Source organism: Papaver somniferum, chromosome 10 (genome assembly GCF_003573695.1).
Source record: "Papaver somniferum cultivar HN1 chromosome 10, ASM357369v1, whole genome shotgun sequence".
Taxonomy (NCBI): Eukaryota; Viridiplantae; Streptophyta; class Magnoliopsida; order Ranunculales; family Papaveraceae; genus Papaver; species Papaver somniferum.
This window is the reverse complement of record NC_039367.1, coordinates 73,755,933-73,771,561: the sequence shown is the minus strand read 5'-3', so window position 1 is coordinate 73,771,561 and position 15,629 is coordinate 73,755,933. Positions and strand designations below refer to the sequence as shown.

At 38.0% G+C, this 15,629-nt stretch overlaps 2 protein-coding genes across 6 annotated transcripts; one reads left to right on the top strand and one right to left on the bottom strand.

Moving 5' to 3' along the window:
• The first annotated feature begins 1,461 nt into the window (after positions 1–1,461).
• Positions 1,462–9,911, top strand: LOC113318908. Of its 3 annotated transcripts, none has more exons than XM_026567189.1 (28): positions 1,462–1,613; positions 1,717–1,989; positions 2,448–2,573; positions 2,706–2,852; positions 3,013–3,319; positions 3,415–3,629; positions 3,777–3,808; positions 4,415–4,536; positions 4,621–4,712; positions 4,902–5,094; positions 5,229–5,286; positions 5,696–5,847; positions 5,978–6,048; positions 6,144–6,317; positions 6,422–6,490; positions 6,630–6,734; positions 6,829–6,918; positions 7,191–7,266; positions 7,361–7,457; positions 7,548–7,617; positions 7,729–7,908; positions 8,042–8,164; positions 8,244–8,327; positions 8,487–8,671; positions 8,772–8,910; positions 8,988–9,047; positions 9,141–9,227; positions 9,336–9,911. In XM_026567189.1, the coding sequence occupies exons 1-28, from the start codon at positions 1,509–1,511 to the stop codon at positions 9,447–9,449; spliced, it is 3,546 nt and encodes a 1,181-aa protein (XP_026422974.1). In that variant the 5' UTR covers positions 1,462–1,508; the 3' UTR covers positions 9,450–9,911. The 3 variants fall into 3 exon arrangements, with proteins under 3 accessions (XP_026422974.1, XP_026422973.1, XP_026422972.1); XM_026567188.1 differs by having other exon boundaries at positions 3,415–3,808; positions 9,336–9,408; positions 9,526–9,911; XM_026567187.1 differs by having other exon boundaries at positions 3,415–3,808.
• A 484-nt stretch (positions 9,912–10,395) lies between these two features.
• LOC113318349 lies at positions 10,396–15,387 on the bottom strand. 3 transcript variants are annotated; one of them, XM_026566496.1, is made up of 3 exons: positions 15,265–15,387; positions 11,309–14,707; positions 10,396–11,200 (listed from the first exon to the last, which is right to left on the bottom strand). In XM_026566496.1, exons 2-3 carry the CDS (start codon positions 14,631–14,633, stop codon positions 10,818–10,820), a joined length of 3,708 nt encoding a protein of 1,235 aa, XP_026422281.1. In that variant the 5' UTR covers positions 14,634–14,707; positions 15,265–15,387; the 3' UTR covers positions 10,396–10,817. The 3 variants fall into 3 exon arrangements, with proteins under 3 accessions (XP_026422281.1, XP_026422279.1, XP_026422280.1); XM_026566494.1 differs by having other exon boundaries at positions 10,396–14,707; XM_026566495.1 differs by having other exon boundaries at positions 10,396–14,680; positions 15,265–15,335.
• Positions 15,388–15,629: the final 242 nt, after the last annotated feature.

Here is a 15,629-nt window from a genome sequence, read left to right as displayed (position 1 = left end):
TCTGAAAAGGGGCGAAAGTATCACTTTTTCTGAAACGGAGCCAAAGTATCACTTTTTCTGAAACGAGGCGAAAGTATCATTTTTTATGAAACGGAGCGAAAGTATCACTTTTTCTGAAACGACGCGAAAGTATCATTTTTTATAAAACTGGGCGAAATTATCACTTTTCTGAAATAGGGCGAAAGTATCACTTTTTATGAAACGGAAAGAAAGTATCACTTTTTCTGAAACGGGGAGAAAGTATCACTTTTCTGAAACGGGGCGAAAATATCACTTTTTCTGAAACGAGGCCAAAGTATCACTTTTTATGAAACGGAGCGAAAGTATCACTTTTTCTGAAACGGGCGCGAAAGTATCACTTTTTATGAAACATGAAGAAAGTATCACTTTTCTGAAACGGGACGAAAGTATCACTTTTTATGAAATGGAACGAAAGTATCACTTTTTCTGAAACGGGGCGAAAGTATCGCTTTTCTGAAACGGGGTGAAAGTATCACTTTTCTGAAACGGGGAGAAAGTATCGCTTTTTCTGAAACGGGACGAAAGTATCACTTTTTCTGAAACGGGGCGAAAGTATCACTTTTCTGAAACGTGGAAAAAATATCACTTTTTCTGAAACGGGGAGAAAGTATCACTTTTTCTGCAACGAAACGAAAGTATCACTTTTTCTGAAACAGAAGAAAGTATCACTTTTCTGAAACGGGGCGAAAATATCATTTTTCTGAAACATGACGAAAGTATCATTTTTTCTGAAACGGAGCGAAAGTATAACATTTTTTACCGTCGTATTTTGATTCATGCATCCACTAATTTAGTTATACCTCAAAAATAATATTTTGAGGGTTTTGCCCCGTTTCATAAAAGTGATATTTTCGCCCGTTTCAAAAAAACTGATATTTTCGTTCCGTTTCAGAAAAAAATGATACTTTCGCTCCGGTTCGAAGAAAAAATGATAGTTTCACCAAATCAGAATAAAATGATACTTTCCTTCCGAGTTATAATAATTCGATATTTAAATAAAATTGTGTGACGGGAATCTTGTAAGAATATTCATTTCCAACCATTTTATTAAATTGAACATTTATACTACACTTCAATTTACAAAAAAAAAATGACCATAAAAGGGACTCACTCCTTCGGACCTTCCGGTCGGTCGGCCCAACAATTGCCATGCTAAAAATTCTCAGTTGTGATATCCGGCATGTTTAGATTTTTGTGAAAAAATCTGACGTGGCCGACAAAAATTTAACACAACAACCTCTATTTAGCCGGTAGGTGTACTCGCAAAACTGTAATTCCTGCTCCCTAATCCATCCATCTAGGCCGGTGAGAACCGAACCGGGTAAAACTAAGCACCTGGGTAATAATAACTAATTACACTCCGAATACAAAAAGTTGGCTATTATTATTAAAACCTCCAAACCCCTTCTTTCTTTTAATTCTTTTTTGTTTTTACCTTTTTCTTCAATTCCTCAGTTCTCTGCGAGTAAAATCGGATCAAACGAGCCATGGTAGAAACTAGAAGCAAATCATCATCAAAACGCTCTTTTCCATCCAGTAATACTACTAGTACCTCTGGAGATGCTTCTCCTTCACTTTCAAAACGACCAAAGGTACTTCTTTTTTCTCATTCTTGACATGGGTTTTGCTTTTTCAATTCTGGGTTTCGTTTCTTTTATGAATTCTTGATATTGTAATTTTGATGATAAATCCCAGATGGACGAAGCACTGGAGGAGGCTTCATCACCAAATAAAGTTGATGATTCTGGGTCCCTACCCGCTGTTGCTAAAACCCTTGGTTCATCTCAAGATGACCAAGAAGAAGTGGGTGTCAATCCTTTACAAGAATCTGATACTACACAGAAATGTAACACTGATGTCGTTGATGATGATAAAGACAAGGTCTTGCCTTTATCTACAAAGAAAGCCGCGCCAAATAAAGCTTCACCAAAGCTTCCATGGGGAAGGCTTATCTCTCAATACGCTCAAGTGAGTCATTCTTTCCGTGGATGGTTCTCTAAAATTTTGTTTAGACCTATTTTTCTGTGTATTGCATGTTTCAATACCTCGGTGAGGCGGTGGTGTGAACTCTGAAGTTTTAAGTCTTGATTAAACATTCAATGTATGGATTCATGTAGAACTAAGGGGATTTGGGCAGACATGGATCGCAAGAAATTCAGTATATGAGCAAGTGATCTGCCTTTTACGATAGTTGGTAGTTTTGCAAAATGCATCATACAACCAATTAGCTGGCAACCAAATAGATAAACTAAATTTATTACTTCGGTGTGCAGCATCTTCTTTTTATACCAGAATTCAATGGTCATTTCTTTTTATGTCCCTTGTTTGTTGTTCTATTTCGCTATTGAATATTTGAATCACTTAAAGAAAAGAGCATCTCCCAGTGTAGCTCAATTGGGGCATGATGAATGTTTTTCTTCTCCCAGAATCCCAGCCTTCGCATTCAAGAGTCTCCATTTAGTGTTGGTCAAAACCGATATTGCGGCTTATGGTTGAAAGATCCATGTGTTGATCAGGTTCTGTGTACGCTGAGACGCATCACAAACGTGGAGGTATGTCGGATATCTTCTATTCGTTTGCTGCCGATTAACTCTCTGAGCTGGAAATAAATTCCACTAACAATATATGCACCTTCAAATCACTCCAAGGCATTGCTTAAGTTAATGATCCTTTTTGTTAAGCAGAAAAAAGGTTTAGATACTGTTCTGCTAGAAGTATTGGGGGTCCAAGGTACGGTCCAAGTGAATGGAAAGATTTATCGTAAAGATACCAGTGTAGTGCTGCAGGAAGGGGATGAATTGGTTTTTAGTTCATCTGGTAAACATGCTTATGTATCCTTGTGAAATAGATATTCCTCAGTTTAGGAGGTACTAATGCAGTTCTATTTCAATATTATTATGAATTTGTAGTGCTATACTAAGCAACTGACTATAGTTCTAGAACAGATAATTTCTTGTCAAGATACCTACGTATTCCTTAACATTCAGGCAGATTTTCCAGCAACTGGCAACTAATAATTCTGGAAGTCAAAGTGTTCCAGCTAAAGGAAGAAACTTTGGAGCAAGGTCTGTAGGCTCCGGAGCTGCTACACAACAAGCATTAGTATTAACATGGTTATCAAATCTAGCCTCGCGACATCTCCCATCACCTCCACAGAGTGATGCAGATGCACAACGAGGTAACGGAAGGCCTAGTTCGGGCTCTGAAGTATCAGGCTCACTGACTCCTGATCTTGGTGACAATTGCCACATTAAGAAATGTAGTTCTTCAGGTGACAAGCGAGCTGGTGTTTCTGCAGGTAGGAAAGCTACTGTTGCCCCATCTGTTGAATTTCCCATCATCTTTGACACTACGATTTTGATAAGTTTTGCTTGAATGCTTATTTTGATGTAGGTATTGGAAACATTCACAAGTCTTTTCATGAACTTAAACCAGACATTAGGGTGCTTGATAGACAATCTGTTTCTGCAGGAATGGGCAAAAACTTATTACGAGCTCTTGGTGAGCAAAAGAACAGCACAGAAAATAAAACAGTTCCATCAGCAGCTCAGCGACAAGCATTAAAGGATAGTTTACGACAAGGGATTCTTTGCTCTGATGATATCGAGGTTTCTGCAGGAATGGGCAAAAACTTATTACGAGCTCTTGGTGAGCAAAAGAACAGCACAGAAAATAAAAGAGTTCCATCAGCAGCTCAGCGCCAAGCATTAAAGGATAGTTTACGACAAGGGATTCTTTGCTCTGGTGATATCGAGGTTTCTTTTGACAGTTTTCCTTACTATCTGAGGTAAACCTTTTTCCAATTGATTGTCCCTGACTTCTGTTTGCAGTATTTAAGTTGTCTGAGCTTGCTAAGTGTTGTGCTTGTTGTCAGCTTTTCACCATCCTTTATTAGCTTATGTTCAGTGGGAGCTCCATTCATTTTTTAAATTTGGCACTGTTTATGACAATGCTAGTTTTCAATTTCTTATTTTTGCTGTCTTAAGATGACTTAAGCAATCAAATTGTTGTTGGTTGTTACTGAGTAACACAAGATGCATGATTGTGGTAACAACTTAAGTCCCATGCTCTCCTTTAGATTCTACTTGTAATGGTTACATTATATAGTTGTCTTTACGTACTGTTAATTTAGTTACAAGTGTTGCATTCCCTGCCCACTTAAAGGTGCTAGGTTCCATGATTGTTGTGTAGGCATGCCAATGCATATTAGAAACTATTATCTAATTCCAATTCCATCGGTTGGCAGCCTCCTACGGGTCCCTCATATAGGCATATGAGTTCTTTCATCCCTTTTCCTTTCTTTGCTGATTGGACCTTCTGCTAACATCTACTTTGTTCTCTTGCTATATAAAGATCACTGTTGTACTTGTATCTAATTATTTTCCCATTGCAGCGAAAACACGAAGAATGTTTTAATTGCAACAGCACATATGCATTTCAAGTGTAGCAGCTTTTTAGAGTACTCCTCGGGTCTACCTACTATTAGCTCACGAATATTATTATCCGGTCCAGCAGGTATCATTGTGCTATTTTCTGTTTGCTTAATGGTCTTTTTCTGGTGGTATGCGTCATATGATTACATTAAGTCTTATTTCACAGGTTCTGAGATCTATCAGGAGAACCTCATAAAGGCTTTAGCTAAACACTTCGGCACCAGATTGCTTATTGTTGATTCTCTCCTGTTACCTGGTGTAAGTATACAGACTCATCGGTGTTCAAAATTGGTTGGTGGCAAAATTTTAGTTATTAAATACCTGTTGTACATCATTATTTCAAGTTATCCTTGATTCCCTAGCGATCATTTAAGACAAGGGAGTTCACGCTGGAAGTAGGCACAATATGAAAACCGCATTTATTTATTTTTGGTCATTCGATTGCAGGATACTTTGCCAGAGGACTCGAAATCAAGCAAAAAAGGGCCGCCTACATTAGAAACATCAGGAGTTCTTAGAAGAGTTGTAAAATCATATGCTTTATATTTAAAGAAACCAGCTTCACCTGCACTTGGATCTCACAATCTTGGGAAACAGGAGTCATCTAACGCATTATCTGAGGATAACAAATTCAAAATAGGTATACTTTTTCTCCCTTCACTCAATTATGAATTATATCCAAGTGTATCTTTTCTATTACGAATACAGTATAGTTGTTCCTGAAGTTCGCTTCTTTCAGTTTCTTAGCTGCATGAACGTTTACGGAACTTGCAGGTGATAGAGTAAAGTATCTGGGTTTACCGGGATCTTGTTCGCCCTATCTTCCGTCAAGGTATATCTAATCTTTGCGCTCTTACTCACCTATAATCCTCTATGAGATTACACTTAGTCAGTTAAAGCTGTTTATGCTCTAAGTGTTTGTAATGTACAGGACTGTTATATTTGATCACTGTATTTTTTTTATTTTTTTTGGTACTTTTAGTTGTTGTGGAGTTAATTTCTCCCTTAACTTATTAATTATTTCTCATCTGAGAATTATTGTTTGAACCCAGATATGCCATAGCTTTCTGGTACGGGCATTTGTTTCCGCCAAACATCATATTAATCACAAATTTTGATGCAATTAACATGTATTATTGACATAGTATTATTATTCACGGTTGTATAATATACTGTGAAAGAGTAACTGCATGTTTTTTTGATGTTCAATGTGAACCTCATATCAATATACTTAATCTCAGGGGGCCAGCTAATGGTTACCGAGGCAAAGTAATCATTCCTTATGCTCAAGAAAGTGGATCCTATAAAGTTGGCGTTAGGTTTGATCGAATAATTCAAGGAGGTAACGATCTTGCGGGACTTTGTGATGCTGACCATGGTTTCTATTGCTGCGGTAACTCCTTGGCCACCTCACGCTTTTCTTCTCTTTTAAAATAGATATCATGTCTCCTTCATTCTGTTTAAATGCTATTTTATTTCTGAGCATCACTAATTATTGAGGGTAATCTATTCAATATGTGCAGCTAATTTACTTTGTTTGGACAATTCCAGAAGCGATGATCTTGACAAACTTGTCATTAATGAACTGTTTGAGGTGAATATATGTGTTAGCTGCATTGATTACTGGACTAGTGAAACTTTGGCAGGAAATTCTGTTTGTTTTGTTCTATAACTATTTCAATATTGTAGATTGTTTGTAGTGAAAGTAAAAGTGCTGGATTGATTCTGTTTCTCAAAGATATCGAGAAATCTCTGGGCGTCAATTCCGAGGCATATACAGTTTTGAAACACAAGCTCGGAAATCTGCCTGACAACGTAATTGTGATTGGGTCCCATACCCAGATGAACAATACTGCGCAGAAGGTGAAAAATAACAACCATCTCATAGTTGTTTTTCTTTTTCTTGTAAAGCTGTAATTTGATTTTACTTGTGTAGAATTCTGTTATGATTTGGAATGTGATTGCAGTCACATTCGAGCAGTTCTATGTTCTCCTCCAAACTAGGACAAACGTCTCTACTCGACCTTGCTTTTCCGGTATTTTCCCTTGTTATACCTGTTTTACTCAGGGGTATTGATAAGTTGATTAAATAATTCCAGTAGTAGGCACTTGGTTGAGTCCTAAGGGCTGTTTTTCACATAAGACATCATGTATGCATTTTGTCACATCATTCAGGATAACTTCAGGGTTGGACTTAATGGGAGAAGCAAAGTGATTACAGAGACTGCGATGCACCTCACCAGACTTTTTTCAAATAAAGTGACGATACAACTACCACAGGTTTGCACTATCTACCTTATACTGGAATATGTTACTTATTTTGATTTTTCTATGCTCTTTGGAATAATGCTCTGTTCTATCCGGACTCTGGCAGGATGAAGATCTGCTTTTGGATTTGAAACAACAGTTAGACCATGATGTTGAGACTCTCACTGCAAACTCAAATATTGCCACCATACGCTCAGTAAGTTATTTTAATAAATTGTTATTGCTGATCTCAAGCTATCCGTGGCACTGAAACTCTCACTATGAACTCTATTATTACCAGCCAACAATCAGTGAGAGAGGTTGATGATATAAATGTTCAGTGAGAGAGTTTGATTTTGATGATTTAAATGTTTATTTCCATAGTTCCTGTTGGGCCAAGTTGGACATTCTCTGTTATGTTTTTAAAACAAAATCACCTTTTGCTCTACTAAACTAAACGCTAAGGTCAATCTAAAAAATTGTTTTCAGGTTCTTGGGCGGAGTGGACTGGAATGCCCAGACCTTGAAAAAATATGCATTAAAAATATAACTTATACAACTGAAAGTAAGTATGTTGATCCACCTAATAATAATTCACTGTTCTTCGTAGTCCACTTGGCTGTTGTTGTTTTAATGTGCCAGCTGGTGGATTTGGACAGGTGTTAAGAAGATAGTTGGTTGGGCGCTAACTCATAGCCTAATGAATAATTCAAAAGCTTCTGCCAGCGGAGATAAGTTTTTGGTTTCCACTGAAAGGTTGTTCTATATTTTATTATCTCTATAGTACCATGTGGGAAGAAAATCGATGAACCTCTTTTAAAATTCTTGTTGTTGCAAAATGTGCAGTATCAATTACGGGTTGAGCCTTCTTGAGAGCACTCAAAATAAATCCAGTAGTACGAAGAAATCACTCAAGGTGAAATTGCTGTCACCTAGAATTTTAGTCTGGTCCTTTTTTTTTTTTTGTATTTCCTCAGCATTATATTTTTGGTGTAAAATGGTTCTTTGTTCACATTGGAGTTTTCAGGATGTGGTCACCGAAAACGAGTTTGAGAAGAAACTTCTGGCTGATGTGATCCCCCCAGCTGATATCGGAATATCTTTCGACGACATTGGAGCGTTAGAAACTGTAAAGGGAACACTGAAGGAATTAGTAATGCTTCCTTTGCAGAGACCAGAACTCTTCAGCAAGGGCCAACTTACAAAGGTGAATCCCTTCCCATAGTGAACAGTCTGATGTGTTGTAGTCTCTATACAGTTCATTTGTCGGGATGTTATATTTTCAAAAAAAATGATATGTCAATATGTGGTTACTTAATAGAGTCCATTTGTGTTTGCAGCCGTGCAAGGGAATTCTGCTTTTTGGTCCTCCGGGCACTGGGAAAACAATGCTTGCAAAAGCTGTTGCTACCGAGGCAGGTGCAAACTTTATAAACATATCGATGTCGAGCATTGCATCAAAGGTAAATTCTTCATTTCTAGGCTGTGACTTTTCTCCATTCTCTTGTCGTGGTTTTTTTATCTTCAACTCGATTTTTGCAGTGGTTTGGTGAGGGAGAAAAGTATGTAAAAGCAGCATTTTCACTTGCAAGTAAAATTGCACCCAGCGTTTTATTTGTGGATGAGGTTAGTTACATCTTTAACATTTGGATCATCTATGAGGAGCTTTACATTCAGCGTTCCTAATAAATCGATAAACTCTTAGGTTTACAGGTGTGAGAAGTTTATGGCTTTCCAGCTTATCAATATTTGGTAGTTTTTTTTCTCACAGCTCTCTTATTGCAGGTTGATAGTATGTTAGGAAGACGTGAAAATCCAGGAGAACATCAAGCTATGCGGAAAATGAAGAACGAATTTATGCTAAATTGGGATGGTCTACGTACGAAGGACAAAGAGCGGGTGTTGGTACTTGCTGCCACCAATAGACCGTTTGATCTCGATGAAGCTGTCATAAGGAGGCTTCCTCGAAGGTAAGCCTTTGAAGCATTACTTGTATTCCTACCAATTAGTTCGTCATTGTAGATGTTTTCTTTCTCATCAACTTTTGTTATGTTACAATATTTCTTGCAGATTAATGGTGAATTTGCCAGATGCTCCAAACAGAGAAAAAATTCTCAAAGTTATTTTGGCGAAAGAAGAAATGGCACCTGATGTAAATTTGGAAGTTGTTGCAAATATGACAGATGGATATTCAGGAAGCGACTTAAAGGTTTGCTTTGTAAACAACAGTTGTCTAGCTCCTTTTTTTTGGTATTCGGATTTTTCTAATCAATCTTTTGGTCTCAGAATCTATGTGTAACAGCTGCATATTGTCCTATAAGAGAAATTTTGGAGAAGGAAAAAGAGGTAAAGTGTCATATTTCAGAATCTGAATTGAGGATATCAATAGCCTGCCTGAGAATTTAAAGTTTTTATGTATTTTTACTTAAATAATTCCAGGAGAAAGGTTCCGCGCTGCTAGAGAATACATCATTACCTGATATTCGTCCTCTAAACATGGCGGATCTGAAATTTGCACATGATCAGGTATTCTGGTGAAAGCATTCTAATCCTATCTGAGTCTATTAAAGACTTGTTTGTTTCAAGACAATAGTTTGACCGAGAATTCCTTCTCTTGGTTTTTTTTTTCTGCAGGTGGGTGCGAGTGTTTCATCAGAATCGCGAAATATGAATGAACTTCTCCAGTGGAATGATCTTTATGGAGAAGGCGGATCAAGGGAAAAGAGACCGCTGAGCTACTTCGTGTAATTCTGATGAAGATAGGATGGATGATTCTTTTATCTCTTAAAGAAAGAATTGTACAGCTATAGTCTTTATGGAGAAGGCGGATCAAGGGAAAAGAGACCGCTGAGCTACTTCGTGTAATTCTGATGAAGATAGGATGGATGATTCTTTTATCTCTTAAAGAAAGAATTGTACAGCTATAGTTACTCTTGGCATCTGCCAGTCATTTTACTTCTCAGTAACCGCACAAGATAGCAAAAAAGGAGTGATGACCGCGGAACCGTATAGTGATTTTGATGGGGTATGCTACAGTTGCAGGTTTTTGCCACCCTTGTATAGTCATATGTCGGGTGTGCTTTTGGCATTCTTTTTTGCAATCCAAATATAATAAAGTAAATAGCCAATTCTCCTTCTCCTTTCTTGTCTGTATAAACAATCCCTTGTAACAAGCATGATTATAGTAATATTTATATCACTATTTCTTTCTGTTTGCTCTCTCTCGCCTTCTTCTCTGTTTGCCCTTACTTTTCAGACTGCCAGAAAATACACATCAGTGAAAACATTGCCAAAACTGGAAACTAGTGGTCCAAGATACTGTGCAAAATAGTGAAATGGCATCCTATCCAGGATAAAGGCCATCCAAATCAAATACCTGGCATCTTACGCGACACTTACATCAAATGAAAAATCCCATTCACAACATGCCTGAAATTTTTAATCTATCGCCACACGGAGGCTCATAAAGATGAAGAAGCAGTTTCATGAAGGTTGTAAGTGCAACAGTCTATCCAGGTTTGATACTGGTACCAAAATACTAGTCTAGATAGCATTTGTGTGGCTGCTTTATGGCTAGTAATGTTGACTTCTGGGTTCTGAAGCATCTTTTGTTTTTCTGAATCAACCATTCATGGAACATGAGCAAGAAATGATAATCTCAATGAAAGAAAGATATCAGTACTATCACAAGAAGTCATAACAAAAAAGTGGCATTTCATAGACCTGTTATAACATAGTTTGTTGAACTACATTTACATCTCTGTAAAGTGCATTACTGCTTATGCATATACATTATCCCAAACGGAAAAAAAGTTGACACCGTTACAAAGTCTACGGTGTGTACACATGTGTCAGTTTTACTAGTCTAAGAAGCTCCTTGTCATAAGAAGGAAGCACAATTAGATATCTTCCAACTCTACTCAGACACCCTGCAAACTAGGTATTCTAAGTCATGAGCTGCACATCGATGCATTCGTGGTATGTGTCAGAGCAACAGATATGGATGGTGGAACTTGCTCCATCCAATTTATGTATTGATTAAGCAACTAGAAAAGGCTCCACACCATGAAGAAAAGAAAAAAAGAAGAAAGAACAATAAATTTGACCTTGGAACCTTCAGTTTGAGGAAATCAAGCAACGTGGCATGGACTCAGAATCAAGTACCCAAGATCCTCGCAAGCTACCATACTTGTCATCGCTCAATCGAAAAGCAGGAACTTGATGAGAAAATCGAAGCAATTCACATCGTGGTATAGCCATATGAAAGAGATGTCCTGCTTTTAATTTAGGCATGAAAACTGACTCCATGCAAGAGGAGAACTTTTGTAGAACCAACACGATCATCCAGTGAACTTGCTCTTCTACAACTACAACCATGTCATACTCACATTTCTGCAAATCTGAAGATGACATACTGGGACTAAAGTTTCTGTATAATGCCCACACCTCGTCTTTCCTTGGGAAGATCTCAAACTTGTTTTCCGTAGCATTAGAAACTCCTGTTAAGTGATGAAAGAAATAAGTCGTATCATCAAAAGTGTGAGTTTCACCAGTTTCAAACATGCCACAGCTTAAAGGCATATTAACATCATTACATCGGATCAAACCTTCTGGTGGAGCACAAGATTGAAGCCAATTTACTTCCACCTTGAAATCAGGGAATACTTCAACAGTTTTCACCTGAACATAATACTTGGGTAAACCATCCAAGTCGCAATACACTGCCCATACCTGACCAGGCTGAAACTTTTCATGGGTTTTATCATCCCTAAAGTCATACAGTTGTCCTTCAGGAATTCCTTCAGGGTTCAGTTGAAAAGATGATGGTAATCCAAGCTTCAAGTTAGAATTTTCTGCGTCTGGAATATCACAAGGAACAAACTCTGAAAGTCCCACGGGCCTATGCACAGTTACAATGTCTGTATTAGTGACCACACCATCACTACCAATCTCATTCATAACAGTCCGACATAAATTAAGTGGATTGCCGTTGCCAAAAGTGGAACCACTTCTTCCAACCCGTTTCAGAACACTTCGCTTCTTCTTATTACACCATCTTTTTGGTGTGATTGGAAGCAAACTTCCATATCTTGAGTTTCCTGCGTCCCGGCTATTCCTGTTAAGAGGATTCGTTTTTCTTTTCTTTCGTGCACAAGGACTATCCTCTTTTGGAGATGCAGAACTATCATTAGTTACAGCCTCAACATTTTTAGTGTTCACTTGCACATCTTCAGACTCAGAAATCACTTCCAGGTTACTAGGCAGAGAAGCAGGGTCGAGCTCGAAATAACCTTCAGGAACGTCTTCTCTTTCTTTACCAGTCGTTCTAAATGAAGGAACTTTATGTGAAAATTTCATCCGTTCATCTGGAGTAATTTGAATGAAATTCATACTGTTGCATAAGGTTCTCATGAACAAGCTTACAAAACCTTTGATCTTAACCAAGTAAGCAACTTTAACGCCTAATTCCTCACTATAATCTGAAAGGATTTCTACATATTCATACCTGATATTTCTAGTATTTATAGGATCAGAACTCCGTTTAATATCATCCACGTTCTTGAAGAGAGCCCAAGTTTCACCTTTTCTCGGATATATCCTGTAAGAACCTGTACCCATGCCTAGTTCCCATTCAACCCTATGAGAAAATGCAGCACGATCATCGACTATTAATGTTATATCGTGTTTGAACTTGCCACAAGTGATAGGCAAATCTTCATGGATCCAACCAACCTCATCTGCTTCTTCTAGATCAGCTTTTAAGGTAGTGATCTCCACCATGAAACCAGGTGAATAAACTTTCTCGATACGAGCGTACCCTCTAGGCATGCCGTCTATACGATCATAAGAGGCCCATACCTGACCTACTGCAAAGCAATCTTCTTTCCTAACCAAATCAAAGTCATTAAAATCTGAATCCACAAATTCAAGGAATTCTTGATCCGGAATGTCTTTTGGGCCAACAATTGATTCAGATTCATTAGCAGCTTCACGCCCCTTACTCTCATCAGCTATGGAGTCTTCAACAGGGAATTTTTCTCGCATATCCAGCTCCCAACATTCCTGCAATCCTGTCATTGTCCGCCGTCGAACAGGAATTTTGTGTGAAAATTTATGCAATTCAACCCTTGGTATCTCCGCAAGTATGTCATTTCCTGATCTTTTCTTGGGTTTGTAAACAGTTTTCGTACTCGCAATGACTGTTTTCAAAACTAAGACTTTAATCATTTCCGTGTTGTCTTCTAGAACTTCAACAATGTCAACATCACTTATAGTAGACGAGTTAGACCACGGCCATTTGGATGTATCACTTCTACATAATGCCCATACCTCCCCTTTCCTAGGATAGATCTCCAACTTGCTCTCCACCTGCTGTGAATCACTGGAAATCTTCTCCGCATAAGCAGAAGTTTCTTTACAATGCTTCTTCTTAGAGCACCCGTTTGATAACCTTGGAGACCCTTTCACATCATGGTTTTTCCTCTTCTTTCGCTTGAGTAGCCTTCCTCCAGCTGCAGGAGATTTGGAAGAATTATTGATTTCACCAAGTGCTTTCTCATCTGCATGAACACAACTCTCTTCAACATTACTAGAAGAAATAGTATGATCTGGACCCATGGCTTCAGTATCTGACACATTACAGCTTTTGGCGTGACCTGAACCACAAGGAGTTATGCCAAAAGGATGATCTGCATTTTCTTCAAGGCATCCGTTTAATAACCTTGGAGACCCATTTCTAACTTCTGAATTCCCTTCGTCTAGGAAACTCTTTTCATCAGGGTTGGCTCTCTTCTTGAAGAAAAAGGGATTTTCCTCTTCCAAAGATCCAAGAGAAACAGGACTATCAGGATCAACAATATCAGAATTCAAGTTCAAATTTACAGGATTGGAAGTCTCTTCAAAGTTAGAAGGTAGTGAAGCAGGATCCAGACCTATCTCCTTGATGTTTGAGCTATCTGAACCACTTGAAGTCAGCTCCAAAAGATGGCTAGCATTTTCTTCACTCATCTTCTCCTCGTAGCACCCATTTGATAAGCTTGGAGACCCACTTCCACATTTAAAATTCTCTCCTTGCATAGTACAACTTACACCAGAGGTTTTCCTGATGTTCGCCATATGTGATTCGTCCTCAATTAAAGGTATACCATCTTTGGCATCAATACATTCAATGGGCACATTCAAATCAAGATCGCGAATCTCTTCTATGCAAGTAGGTACAGAAGCAGGATCGAGTTCAAAATAACCAGCAGGAACGTCTCCTCTTTCTCTACCAGTTGTTCTATGAGAAGGAGCACGGTGTGAAAACCTGAGAATCTCATTTGGTGGTATCTGCAAGGATGCATTTCCATCGTTACGTGTTGCTGGCTTGAACAAGCTTACAAATCCTTGGATCTTAACCAAGTATGAAACCAAAACACCTGATTCCTCCGAATAATCTGACAAAACTTCCACAAATTTATACTGAAAGTCCTTGTGCTTCTTCGGTTCAAAGCTCCATTTTATATCCCAGTTGTCGAAGACAGCCCAAGTTTCGCCCTTTCTAGGATATATCCTATAGGAAGCATAACTATCGCCTTTTTCCCACTCAAGTCTATGAGAAAAAATTTCAAGGTCTTCGGATTTGTCACTCCTGTCTCGAATGAACTTACCACAAGCAACAGGTAATTCCGCTTCAGTCCAATCTTTTACACCTTTGTCGTCAGGATCTGGCTCTAACCAAGTCATCCGAACTTTAAAACCAGGTGAATAAACTTCCCTGATCCTGGCATACCTTCTAGGCATTCCATCTATCTCATCATAAATAGCCCACATTTGATCAATTTCAAAGCATTCTTTTTTCTTATCCTTGAAGAAATCATAAAATTCTGGGTCCGGAACGTCATACTCGTATATTTGCTCATCCTCCTTCTTAACTTCTTCATTACCCACCATTCTGCTTTCGCTGAGGCGCTATCTCCACACTACTGAATCCCAGAATTCTGTCCCGCAATCGGATAAAGACCACTCTTTTAGACAGAAAAACAACAACAAAAAAAAACTAATCAAAACAAAAACCCTAAATCTTCCAAGAAATTAGATAGTTATTAACTAATCATCTACACATGTCGCCAAAACGCAATCACATAAACCCCTAAAACCCTCTTTCCAAAACTCACTAAAATGCAAGAATATCTTTTTTTTCAGAAATCTTTTCCTTTTTCTCCCATTAATCCAATTTCCAAAGAAAGAAAGATTTTTTTAATTTTTCTTTCGATCAAATTAATGCATTTCCAATAAAAGTAAAAACAAGGAAAATCTTTCTTTCTTTCCTAAAAAAGGGACAGAATCTAAGTCTATTAATGGAAATATAAACTGAGAAATTTCAAAAGCAAATCCTAGAAGGATCTAAAAGTGAAAAAAAGAATGCAAACAAAAAAAAAGTAAAAACTTACTAAACATGAATTAGTGTTTTTGGCTACTGTTTATATAATGAGAAAAAAAAACCTTCTAAACAATAATTCACAAAGAAACAAAAAGTACCAACAAAGATTCAGAAATCTTAGAGAGACAGAGATAAACTTACTTGTTTAGATTTGGAAGGGTAATCTAGAGACAGAGAGAGATGAAGAACTGTTTCTGTTTTGTTTTTTCGATTGTGAATGGAAACTGACACATGTTAAAGGTATACCCCACCATAAATCCCGACAATAGCGCGGCGTTACTAACTGCAGCCAACGTCTCTACCGGGGGAAAACGTATTTATCTTATTAATTCCTCGCGTGCTTGGATGGCGGGATTAATTGGAATCAACAATCCTAGGAGAGAGGAGGTTTATACGTAGTACTGGTCCTCGGGTTGTGAGGGTATCCGGTTAAAGCGTCCACGGTGGTACGATCATAACCAAAGATCAAAGACAAAAAAAAAACGATCAAATTTGAGTTTAATCTG